The 12,960-nt window shown below is 40.2% G+C and overlaps 1 protein-coding gene across 1 annotated transcript in view; it reads left to right on the top strand.

Annotated features, from left to right (window-relative positions):
* The window catches only part of LOC115789225 (netrin receptor UNC5D-like), a 178,027-nt gene that overhangs the window by 146,344 nt on the left and 18,723 nt on the right, over positions 1–12,960 (top strand). The window contains 4 exon segments of the mRNA XM_030742535.1: positions 4,486–4,635; positions 5,513–5,731; positions 6,486–6,570; positions 12,024–12,195. Of these exon segments, the coding sequence (XP_030598395.1) occupies positions 4,486–4,635; positions 5,513–5,731; positions 6,486–6,570; positions 12,024–12,195 (626 nt within the window).

Genomic DNA, 12,960 nt, shown 5'->3' with positions numbered 1-12,960 from the left:
TTGCTGTCATGAATTTTAACATTTAACATGCTAACTGAGGCCAGCAGAGTTTGAGATGTAGCTCTTGGGCTTTGTGCTGTTGCTCTGAGCTTTGCTGGGTCTGATGTTTGGGTGAATTTACTGCAACTGCTGGAAAGTTTGAAAACTGTCTTGAATGTTTTCTACTTGTGTGTAATCTTTCTCACTGTAGAATGGTGGGCTTCAAATTGTTTGGAAATGGCCTTATAATCCTTTCCAGATTGATGGGCAGCAACATTTGATTCTCTAAAATGATTGCTGATGTCTTTCCTCGTTGGCATTCTGTTAACAAACACCTGAATCCTCCAGACCAGCAAACTGAAAAAACCTCTGCTTTTAGAGAAGTGCTCACACTTCCTGATGTTCAATCAATCAAGTGCTTTCAATTAGCAGCACCTTCTTACCTCACCCACCTTCTTAAGTCCTATGGAAGCAGTAAGGGTGTGTTTAGTTTAGTCACAAGCTGCTTCTATGTTTTGTCTTAATTTTGTTAACAGTGGCACTGTGTGGTATGCCACAAGTTGTTCATGTCAAGTTACCTAATTTCAAGACCTGCTAAGGACCAGATGATTGATGATGTAAATTGGTTTTTATTGGATTGTATGAATGGAGCAGGAATTAGTTTTGTATTCAAATATGAGTAAAATAAAATGTTATTTATACAAACATATATAAACATAAAGACAAAATGTTACCCAACAGCAAGTTAATTAACCACATAATAAGGTAATTTTATGTCAGTAAGCCCAGCCATGCAGTTTTGTATTTATATGTATTTGTATGATATACCCACATTAATTATTAACATGTTTAAGGGCCAGAATTGAGTTTGTTTATATGAGACATCTGAAGCTTCTTTCTGTCTGTGCTGTAGTGCCAATAAATGTCCAATAACATCCAGCTTGTAGTGCATTTATTACTTTATTGCAAACATCAGTATAAAGCGAGCATTAAAATTCTAAACAATTGCATAATTTCACTTTTATCCATTAACTCGGGCTCTCTTAAGTACCATAACTTCAGGAGAGCTTTGAGAGGTTATCAGATAATGTCTCATTTTTTTGGTATTGTATGCTGTTTTGGTATTGTATTACAAAACCTCGATTAATAATTCATGGTTATAAAATTAAAATGTTAATTTATTAGTGTTATTTCTTTTTTTTCGCTGAGCATCATAACAAAGTATTTGGGGTCCCAAGTTTCTAAATGAAGAAACATCAGAGCTCCGTCGCGTGCTACGTTTTACTCAGCAGATTGAGGCATATTTTTGCAAGGCTGGCATTATGGGTCGCCACAGCAGCAGCCCTCAGCAGGGCATAATAAAGTTCATTTTGATAACACAGCAGGAGCCAGGGAAAGCTTTAATCTTGGTCCCTGTTCACTGTGTTAGAGGTGCTAAAACAGCCAAGCCTCCATAACATTCATACGTGTCCTCCCCTCCTTGTATGTTGCACCCCGCTGTATGCTGCTGCAGTTATCATTTCATCACGATCATTTCATTTCAATACTTTTTTGTAGTCACGTTTTTCATTATGAGTAACTGTAAAAACAGCTCACCCAATAAAATTATTGGGCAATTTACAGTACTTTGCTCATCAGGAGATACCCACACTCTGTACACGGTGTCTTCGGGTTTTATTTAATGCTTGCTTGAAGCAGCTGTCAATGGGTGTTGTTCATTATGGTAACATCTCTGCACGCCTTACTTCACTTTCATCTCTTCGCCTCTTAGTTCCTCCCAGCGAGGATGTGAGATAGAGATGCGAGGAAAAGATGTGAGCATGAAGGAGCCATAGCTGTCAAATGAGAAGTCTTTGCTTCCACAGCATCAGTTTTAAGCAGCATTAGTTACATCAGCGACACGCTGCACAGCTGGATAATATGTCATATGGACAGATTCAAATGTCCACAGAAATTCTTCTCTTTATTTAAACTCATTAACACAGCCAATAAGTCACTTTATTGCTTCTGATCTTGTAATTCAAGCATTAATAAAAGATGCTGTTTTGTTTGATGCTGCAGTTATTGCGATTAAATTATATATTCTTTTTTTTTTTTTGCATTTTTGGCCATAGCAGCTTTTGTCTACAGTGGAGAGTGACAGGAAATGGGGGAAAGATACAGGGGAAGACACGCAGGCAAATTGGCGACGGGCCGGGACGCGAACCCGCACCACCCGCACCGCAACGTGGCGTATGTGGTCGCCAGCTTCACCACTAAGCCACCCAGGCGCCCTAAATTATATATTCTAATATGTTACAGACACTATATTGCCAAAAGTGTTCACTCACCCATCGAAGCCATTACATTCACTGAAACCAAGCACCTAGGCATTCAGACTGCTTCTACAAACATTAGTGAAAGAATGGGTCGCTCTCCAGAGCTCAGTGAATTCCAGCGAGGTAATGTGATAGGATGTCATCTGTGCAACAAGTCCAGACGTGTAAATTCCTCACTACTAAATATTCCATAATCAACTGTTAGTAGTATTATAACAAAGTGGGAGTGATTGGGAATGACAGCAACTCAGCCACAAAGTGGTAGGCTACATAAAGCCACAGAGTGGGGTCAGGAGATGCTGAGCGCATAGTGCACAGAGGTCACCAACTTTCTGGAGAGCCAATCGCTACAGACCTTCCAAACTTGATGTGGCCTTCAGATTAGCTCAAGAACAGTGAGCAGAGAGCTTCATAAAATGGGTTTCCATGGCTGAGCAGCTGCATCCAAACCTTACATCACCAAGCACAATGCAAAGTGTTGGATGCGATGGTGTAAAACACACTGACCCTGGACTCTAGAGCAGTGGAGACGTGTTCTCTGGAGTGATGAATAACGCTTCTCCAACTGGCCAATCTGATGGATGAGTCTGGGTTTGGTGTGGAAGAACTTGACTGGTCTGCACGGAGTCCTGACCTCAACCTAGAAGAACACCTTTAGGATGAATTAGAGTGGAGACTGTGAGCCACTCCTTCTTATCCAACATCAGTGTCTGACCTCAGAAATGTGCTTCTGGAAGAATGGTCAAAAATTCCCATAGACACTTCAAAACCTTATGGAAACCTTAAGAATGGGATCACTTAAGTTCATATGTGTGTGAAAGCAGACTTTTGGCAATAAAGTGTAGAAATAAGAATAAGAAATACTTTATTTATCCCAATTGTGGGGACATTTCTGTATTACAGCAGCAAAAACATGAAAAACAACTTATATCACATACTGTGTTTATGGGTTGATTTATATATATATATGAGACTGCAAAGTAACCAATGTGAAAATAATCTCTTTTGTTTCTTCAATTATTTTTTTCAGTTGGATCCCAAAGTCAAAGGTCTTTTTAGTTTGGTTTTAGTTTAGATTACATTAGTTTCAGTGTCAGTTTTAGTTGTATTAATTAGAATATGGTTGGTATTTATTAGGGGCAGACTTAAAAAGTTCAGAATAGTTGTTGCAGCATAAATAAAACTTTGTGAGAACAGTTTATTCGCAGTTTCTTAGACATAAACATCTTCATGAAATCCTCACCAGGCTGGTTGTATCGACTGCATTTTTGTTTAGTTTTGGAAGCTAACAATATCATTTCAGTTTATTTTCTTTTTTCTAAAGTCTAGATTTGATTTGATTTTTTTCAGTTAACTAAAATGTTTTTCACACTATGTTAGTTTTTGGTTTAACTGTAATAGCCTTGGTTTAAAGTCATGTGTTTATCAAGTAGCACATTCTTTGCAGTCAATAACAGCCTGAAGTCTGGCTCTCTCAGACCTTTACTTTACTGCTTGTTTCTGGTCTCTCTGCCTTCAGTTTTGTTTTCAGTAACTGAAAAGCATGCTGTTTATACGTACATGACCCATTCCTGCTTCAGATCATGAGCTGTTCCTTTTCCATACTTTACGATTCCCATCAAACTTGCCAATCAAGTTAATCTTGGTTTTATCTAGACAAAGATTTATTCTTCTTTTTTCATTTCTTCTTTTTAAGAATACACCAGATTTGGAGACTCCTAAAACGGCCTTACCTGGCCTGGCTCGTTATCTGTCTAATTACTTTCGAGCCTTTGAAAATGGAGTCTATGTAAAAAAAAAAAAATGGCTGTAATTATTAAACACTTTAATACTTTTGTCAAACCCCTTGAATTAAAACTGAAAGTCTGCACTTCAGTCACATTTTGATTGTTTGATTTAAAAAATCCCCAGTAGTTGTCAACAGAGCCAAAATGTTTTAGTGTCCAAAAACCTACCTCCCTAAACCAAACTAGAATTTCAATTATCAGGAAAATCAATAGCGAAATCAATAACAGTGTCACTTCTAAATGAGTCACAGTAAGATGTATGTCTTGTTTTCATTGTATTATAGCAATAGCCAAAGATGGAAAAAATGTATGTGTGATGACAGACTCGTTAGGTTTTATTGCTGGAGATGTGGGCCCTCGTATAATTGCTGACATGCATTTGCTTTTTCTCTGTGTTTCAGCAAATCCTCTGCTTATTAATTCATCCATGCAACCTGATCTGACAGTGTCACGTACCTACACCAGCCCCATGTGTTTTCAGGACTCCATTGACAAGGAGCTAATGGCTGAGCGCTCACTCCTTGACCCATTGCCTGATCTTAAGGTTAAAGGTTAGAAAACCGAAATCTTATGAAAGTCCATGTCTGTGATACTCAGTTGCTTTTGAAAGGGCAAGACTTGCAGAGAAGTGAACAGCTCTGTGGAGGCACTAGGAGGGATAATCCATCTTACTTTGGATCTGTTTTTCTCCTAAGGTGGTCTCTAGGAGAGCTTATAAAGGAAAAGAAAATGTCAGCGTTCAGGGCATCGGGAACGAGCCATTCGCCACTGCATGTTCTTGTTTGTTGCTGTCGCTTGCTAACTTTTTTTTTCTTATTCATAATGGTGGCATGATTACCATTCAAAATCAAGGTGATCTTTGAAAAAACTGACCCTTAACTGTAAAAAAAAAGAAGAAGAAGAAGATTTTTCTTGTACTAAGTATGATTTTAATAAGTTGTTCTTATTAAAGTCAAATCTCTGTTTGGCTGTAAGCCTACATACTGTTGTAATTGGCTAATGATATCAAAAGACTATGCCAGCTTACATTACAGCAGATCGACACACAAATTAAATCCCGTTTCAGTTGCTCTTGTCTTTGTGGGTTTGTTCAGGATAAATGAAAGGCTCCACCCTCCAAACTCTTTTAAGTGCAGAGTGTTGCAATTACTACAGCCCCAGGCATACACTTTTTACCTTGAGGCAAAAAGCTTGACAGTGACAGGCTTGCTGAGACTTGTTAGTTAGGTCTTTGCTAAGCTATGACTGAGCAGTTAGTGTTTAGAGTAGGGGTTTAGTAAACAGTTTTGGAGTGATTTGCTTTTGCAGTCAAGGGGAAGGTTTAAAAGCTTTAAAAGTGCCATTTTCCTGCTATTGCATGTTTGACCTGAAAAAATGTGTTAAAGCAACGCTAATTCTAATGTCACAGCGCTTTCACTGTATCCTCAGGGGTGACAGAAAGGGCAGAGTACCACGTCATGTCCCACCCCCAGACATTTCCAAGGGGCCTGGCTCCAGACTATAGAGGGGTTGCAGTGGGGACAACACTGGGCAGAAGAAGCAAAAACCTTTTCAGTCCACACATCTCTCTGACTCCACGCCTGCCTCTGCACAGAGCAACTGCAGTGTTTGGCCATGCTGGAGGCAGGCTCATGGTACCCAACACAGGTGAGCCTACAATGAGGCAATTATCATTCGATGTCTTCCTGCTGTAGAGTATGTCTAGACTTCAGCTCCTTCCACATATAGCTAAAAAATTTGCATTTTTTAAGTTGTTTGACCTTGTCAGAGTGGATCTGTAGCAAAAACTGAGGAAAAAGTCACATAGTGAGTAGGTGCCGTGATTATGAAAATATTGTTTACTGAAATGATGAAGTTAGACAGCACTGGCATTTTTAGCCAACCGGTGCTTAGTGACAAGAATGTTTCTGATCACAATAAATGCTTAACTTGGAGGTTTTTTCCTCTCACATAAATTAAAATTAAAAAAGCCTTTTAGCAATTTTTTAAAGCACATAACACATACTGAAGAAATATAAACAACTGTATTTAATGTGCTATTTAGTCTATTGCATTATGCAGACAGCTCTTTCTTGTGGCCTACATTCATCATTGTGTCTCCTGAGGGGCTTTATGTACTGCTGGATTGGCAGTAATTGTTTATGATACAGTAGAATGTTTTGCATATGTCTTTGTGTTTAAGAGGGAGAGATGTCTGCGATGCCTGTTTCTGTGCATGTTTGTGACTAAGAGATTGCTGCCAGCGTTGAATCACAAGGGGACATGCTTCCGTGACCTTTTTCTGGGGCCCATCACCCCTCTGGCTGTCACCTTCACTAAACAGACCTGACAGCCGAGCAGGTGTGTGTCATATGTGTGCATGTCTGGTTGTTTGTTGATCAGCATGCCTCCTTCTCTGCAGGTATCAGCCTGCTGGTGCCTCACGGGGGGATTGCAGAAGACACTACCTGGGAGATGTACATGAGCATCAACCAGGAGGACAGCAGGTGAGGGATTCTCACTGAGGTGGTGCTTGTCTGCTTCTTAGTCTGCTCTCTTTTAATCCTTCAGCACCACATTGCTCATCCCTCTTCCTGCCACCTCGTCTCCTCCTCCTCCTCTCTTTGCAGAACAAGTGCCACAAACACAAAGACAAGCACGAAACCTCTCTTATGAAGACTACACAGTGACATGTACTGTACACATGCAGATGCACATATTCCCACCCAGCATGCGGTCCTTGCTCATCTTGCAGACACTACAGGGGAGGACATGGTGTGTCACAAAATACATTGGCAGCTGTAGACAGACTGCATTAGTGCCTTAAGCAACTGTCATAGCAGAAGACTACACACTCCATGAATCTGGGAGACTGTTTTGTGTTTGCAGACATAACTGTGACAATATCTCTGCCGATTTTGACTGGTTAGAGTGATGAACTTTGTAAAAGCATGATGGTGGGTTATATTGATTAGGTAGACAGAGACAGGGCATGGTATGTGTCAGAATTTGGAGGACTGTTATCTGCGAGCAGAAATCTATTTCTGTAACTTGTTTTTCACAAAGCTATCACTTTAGGAGAAAATAGCTTGATAGATAATAACTCTGCAAAAGGGGTCTAATACCTTTGGCTTCCATGCAACAGAGCTTTGAAAGCTATCTGACAACCAGATGTCAGTGTTTGGACATGTTCTTGATTCAGAGCAGACAGTATCAACATGTCAGTATGACTGTGTGAAGCCCTGCTAGCTAGCTGTCACCCCAACAACACCGCTTACCGCCAGTGCTTCTCAATGAAATTGGATTTCTGCATCCAAGGGAGAATCATAAGTGACATCTAAAATTCAGCTGTCTTTTCACCTCAGTTCCAGCCACCCTTTTAGTGCCTGGGGTCATGTGGGAGAGGAAGCATATCAAAGGTCACATATAGGTTGTGGCTCAGAGCTCAGTTAGTGGGATGGTTGCACACTCCCCTGCCTTAAGTCTCCCCAATTCAGCCAGACTGTTGCCCTCCAAGCTCCTGCTTTGCTCTGATAAGCCCGATGCTGTTTACTTCTCTGGCTGCCGCTTAAGAAGCTGCAGGAGCCGTGCACCACTGAGCTGTCACTCAAAGCCTATCTTCTGACAGCCACAGAGTCCAGGGGAGAAATTGGATGCTTTCTCCCCATTCAAACCTTAGCCATCTACATAAGACGATGCTTTCCTCTGCAAAGAATAGGAATCGATCAGCTGGGGCTCAGTTTCATGTGTTCACAAGAGCTGCCATCCATCCTCTGGGCTTCACTAGGTTGTTTTGTGTGTGATCTTCTTTAGCTCAACAGGAGACAGAGGGTTGTTCAAGGACAAAATGCACCTGATATTCTGCATCTTGCAAAAAAGTTCGAAGCGTATTTACTAGTCAGGGACTTATTGTTCTGCAGTGTCAGTTATATCAGTCCAGGCTACCTTTAAAATTTGATTGGCAGTTGTTTTTGGTTGAGTTGATCTACCGGTACTTTTCTAAGCTGCCTCAGCCACAGACCCTCAGACCTCCATAATGAGTCTTCCCACTAAGAAACCAGCATGTCACACATAAAAATAATATAGGCTTATTGTTACCTATTCACCCTATTCAGCAGTTGTGTGTTTGGCCACCGAATGTCTCCAACATCGCCTAAAAGAAATACCTGTCTGCCAGGCCCCACAGGTGGGGCCACTTAAGATGGGGGAGTGGGGAGTGGATGGGGGGGTGGATGACCAGGGTAAAAATATGGAGTAAAACTTGGTTAAAAGAAAATGCTTTTTGTAGGAAAAGCAAACACTCTCATACTGCCTAATACTAAACCAATTTTTTTATTATTAGTAATTGATTTAAGAAAAGTGGAGCGTGAACCTTTTTTTTAGTCACTGAATTTTTGAAAAGCTGATGAAGTTATTAACTGTATTATTATTTTATTGTAAGGTTTTGACTTTGTAATTTTCAGGAGTTGTTACTGAAACTATCAAATGCTTACATTCAAATAAGTATTAAAGGGGAACTCACATTATATTAGATACTGAAGTCTGTCTCATGGTGTTCCTTGTTACCTTAAGTTTTATTATTTCATCCAGCCAAAGGACTGATGAGCTCATGCTATGGCGATGTGTTGTCATCCATCCGTTTGTGCACAAGAATCGCTTCTCCTCCCAGAGCATTGGTCAAAATTTACCTAAAGGGTCCAAATTGCGATTGTGGGGGGCAGTAATCTGTGCAGATGAGCTACTACAGAGAAAAGTCAACAGCTGCTTGTTGACTTTTCTCTGGTTTCTGAGTGTTTTCCTTCCTCTCTCTGTGTCTTCTTGTTTGTTTGCTTAAGTTTCTTCCTCTTATTTGATTTTCATTAAATTTTTCATCATGTGGCTTTTTATTTTTCACATCCCCCTGTTGTGCTCTTTCTCATTAGTGTCTAATTGAGTTCACCTGTGCTTTATTGCCACTTTTTCCATGTTGTGCATTTTGTCTGCGTGTCTTTGTCACATAATTGTGTTACCTGCCTTTGTTCCTGCTGCTTCTTATTTTCAATTTGGAGTTGCCTGCTAGCTTCCAGCATTGCTTTTTTATATAAATCTTCCCAAAAGACTTCAAGATCCTTTTACTTAACTGGTTATTTGTCACTTGGTTTCCTTTAGGTTTGTTAAACAATTTTACATTAAAAAAAAAAAAAAAAAAATTTGGGGGGCTGCACAAAACCCATATACAGTGCTTTATAACTGTACACAGCTGTCGCATAGCTGTTTGCATAATATTTGTAGAATATATATCTATACTAGAGACACAGAACATATTTTGTATACTAAGTTTTCATTTTTACCACAAACATTCTTTTCCTGGCTATAAAAATATAATCTGCATGGTCAGATAATAATTTGTTTGTATTTCCAGGATTTATGCCCCCTTTAGCTAAAATTCCAACTAATGAGGCCAGTTCTGTTCCTGCAATTCTGTCAAACAGCATACGGCTGTGACAGCTTGAAAGAAAGACTGTCAAACACTAACAGGGAATTGTGAAAATATCATTTGCAAGTGCGACTTGAGGGGGAAAAAAAGATGCATTACACTGGATGGTGTTTTATTGAAACCAGAAAAGAGAAGAGGTGTGACGTGTCTTCTGCGTATATGAGACAAGGCTTAATCATTAAAATACACTTTAACCGTCATCCTGGAGTGATATTTCTTTGTTCTCATAAACACAATCAGAGTTGCTAAATAACCATCTTTAATCTTTGCTCACAGGCAATCCGGATAATTACCATAGTCTCAGCAGCAGGTAACCTTGGTTTCCTCATAGCTAAGGGCTGATTAGCACAAAAGTGCAGCTGCAGGGCTAAGGTGCTACTGGGATGTGTGATTTTATTTTTAGACTGCGGATCATAACCTCTTTTAATTTTTTTAGTGTTGATTGGTAACAGCATAATAGAGAGGGGATAAAAAGCTTCACACATCAATCTGCACCAGAAATTGTTAAGATAACAGGAGGCGAACAGTCTCAACCAAACATCATGCAGCGTGGGAACGCTACCCTGTCTGCACGCTGACACATGTGAACACGCTCTTACACCATCGCTCACCTTTCCACCTCTATCTTAGTCATAAAAAAAAGTTGTCATGCATCTGCAAGGCTGGAAACCCTGCTCCAACTGAAGTGCTGTTTCTTGAATTAAATCTGCCAAAACTAAGTTTACTTGTTATTTCTGTGGCTTAAAATATGCTCAACATTATTTGTTAACAGTGCATATGCTCAACACTTTGGAATGCCACCGCCCGCTAAATGTAGCATAAAGAAAAGTAATAGATGTTTTCTGAGACGCCATTACATCACCATCTTCTGTGTCAGGCAATAATAGCTGCGATCAAGAGCAGCCTTTCAAAATTAAAAGTGCATTTTGTGTTTAGAAATCTGGTTACTGGGGAAACGAGTGGCTGGGTCTGGTGTTTTTTTGTTTGTTTGTTTTTTATATATCCTGCTCTGACATTTACTGTGCATGTGTGCACAAAAGTACCAACTACACTCTAAAAATCAGAGTAACTGTATAAGAGGCGCACGAATCCTGAATTAAACTCTACAGGAGAATTCTGCAACAGCAGAGATGGTGGTAGAAGCATAACTTTCAGAGGGAACAAAAGTTCATTAAACCTCAGATTTGATTCATGATTATTTGCATGCAGTTTTCTGTCTGGGGGATAACTTAAATTAGTGTAGTGGTTTATACATTTGCCTCACAAGCAAAAGATCCCTGGTTTGATCCTGTGAGAGGTGAAACAAATCCCTTGTGGGTTGTGTCAGGAAGGGCATCTGGTATAAAAAAGGTGCCAAATCAAATATACGCAGCAACCCCTCGTGAATACGGGAGCAGCTGAAAATAGCTTTAAAGTTCATTTAGATAATACTTCAAAATAACTGCCCCAAGACGGCTGCCAAGTTTTGCAAAAATCTTGCTCAGATACAACTTTTGACTTAGTTATCCACAAGTCAGGTGGAACACTTTGTGTATTACAGTGGCCCTGAGGTGCAAAATGACATTATACAAAACACAGTAACAAAAAAAAATGGACAAAATCCAACTGCATTAACTGCATTTCAAAAACTAAATGATTTTTTAATGTATTTTGTCAAATGTTCTTGTGTTTTTTTGTATTTTGCTGTTATGTTTTCTGTTTCTGTTTTAATGTTGTGTTTTTGCACCTGAGGGCCGTTGTAGCTCATGTGTTTACATGAAAAATGCAGTCTATAAAAATTATGCTTTCAGTGTGTGTGTTGGTGTTTTCCATATTTGTGCAGATGTGTGCAGCTCCATGTACGCCTTACACATTAGTAATGCATCTGTGCTGGCCTGTCATGGTCAGTCCCTGCTGCAGCTGTATTAATGACCCTGAGAAATATCCATGCTGCGCCTGTGACAACAGCCCCAATATCGTGTCCTGTGTATGTGAGGTGTCCAGCCAGGCCAGCTGTATGACTGATGGTGGTCCCATTGATTACTCTCAGTCTTCAGGGCTTCCAGCCAAGATTGGGCTCCTGGCCAAGAGCAGCTTGGCCTGGCTCATCTGTCACCAGGCTGGCCTGAGCAGGCTTCATAAGCCCCATCGACCCACAAAGCTTACACGTACTGTGCTAAAGCCTGTCCTCCCCAGCCTCACTGTCCATTAGTCTTGGTGCTTTAATCTCCCTCTATCTGTGTGTCTGTGTGTCAGCTAGTCAGCAATTGATTCATTATGAGTATCCAAGGATTTGAGTTTACTTTGTTCATAGGCAAGGGTCACACTCTGAAAGCTTGTTTAAGCAGTGATTCATGAATAGATAGATTCTTGCTTTTTATTTTTATGTTGTAACAAACTCAAGTGATTTTTTTTTTTCAGCTTCATTAAAATGAGTGCGTGGAAAGCATTAATTTTATCATAAATGTTATCTAATAAAATGTATCTTTACCTCTTTGTGTACAGTGCTGTGTCTGAGGATGGGCCAGAGATCTTTTTGAGCCCTGCAGTGGCATACGGCCCACCAGGCCTCGATCTCTCCTATCCAATAGCCATGACCATAGCCCATTGTGCGGAAGTTGCTGCTGATAACTGGACCATCCGGTTAAAGAGACACATCCAAGACAACAAGTGGGAGGTGAGCAAATTCTGCTACCCTTCACCTGTAGTTAACATGTTTGAATTTCCTTCTGCAGCATAAGAGCAGAATGGGAACAAGCCCAAGCACACATCTTTCACTAGTGCCCGGAATATCAATAGCATCAGATAAACTGCTTCGACCTACTTTGATGAAAATTTTCATCCTGAACTGTAGTCATGCAGGCAAGGAGCTGATTTCAGGGTTGCCAGCTTAGATTTGCCATTCTGCATAAAATTTAGCCTTTCAAGCTCTACCTCATGCGTCATTTGCATTTGGTCTGACATTTCTTTTGGATGTAAGACAGACACCTCAACATGAGGTCAAAAACAGATAAAACCCAGGGAGTGTGCTTTTTTTAAAAGCTTTAAGACGTTACTGCTCTAAATGTATTATCGTGCTATTTCTGTGATTGCTACTTTTTGGATTTTTTTTTTTCTTGCTTTTAGGTCTTTCAGTGGAATAACACCTCTGGAAAGCCCTTCCACTTCACCCTATAGAGCTATTTGACAGACCTGCAGAAGAACACTCAGCTATCCACGTTCAATCCAAACACCCTCTATTCATTTTCTTGTGTTTTCTTGGCAGAGTACACACATCTAAGATCTTTTCAAAGATCTTTTAATGTTTAGCTAACCTCATCAAAAACTTCTAAGAACCTTATTGAGGTAGAGCGACCCCGGAGCTACTGAGTTTGCTTGACCTTGGGGGTCTGTGACTCTCTACCACCCGGGTCTTTCACTCTATGTGACATTTACACAGATG

Source organism: Archocentrus centrarchus, chromosome 12, assembly GCF_007364275.1.
Source record: "Archocentrus centrarchus isolate MPI-CPG fArcCen1 chromosome 12, fArcCen1, whole genome shotgun sequence".
Lineage (NCBI taxonomy): Eukaryota > Metazoa > Chordata > Actinopteri > Cichliformes > Cichlidae > Archocentrus > Archocentrus centrarchus.
This window is presented reverse-complemented; position numbering and strand designations above follow the sequence as displayed.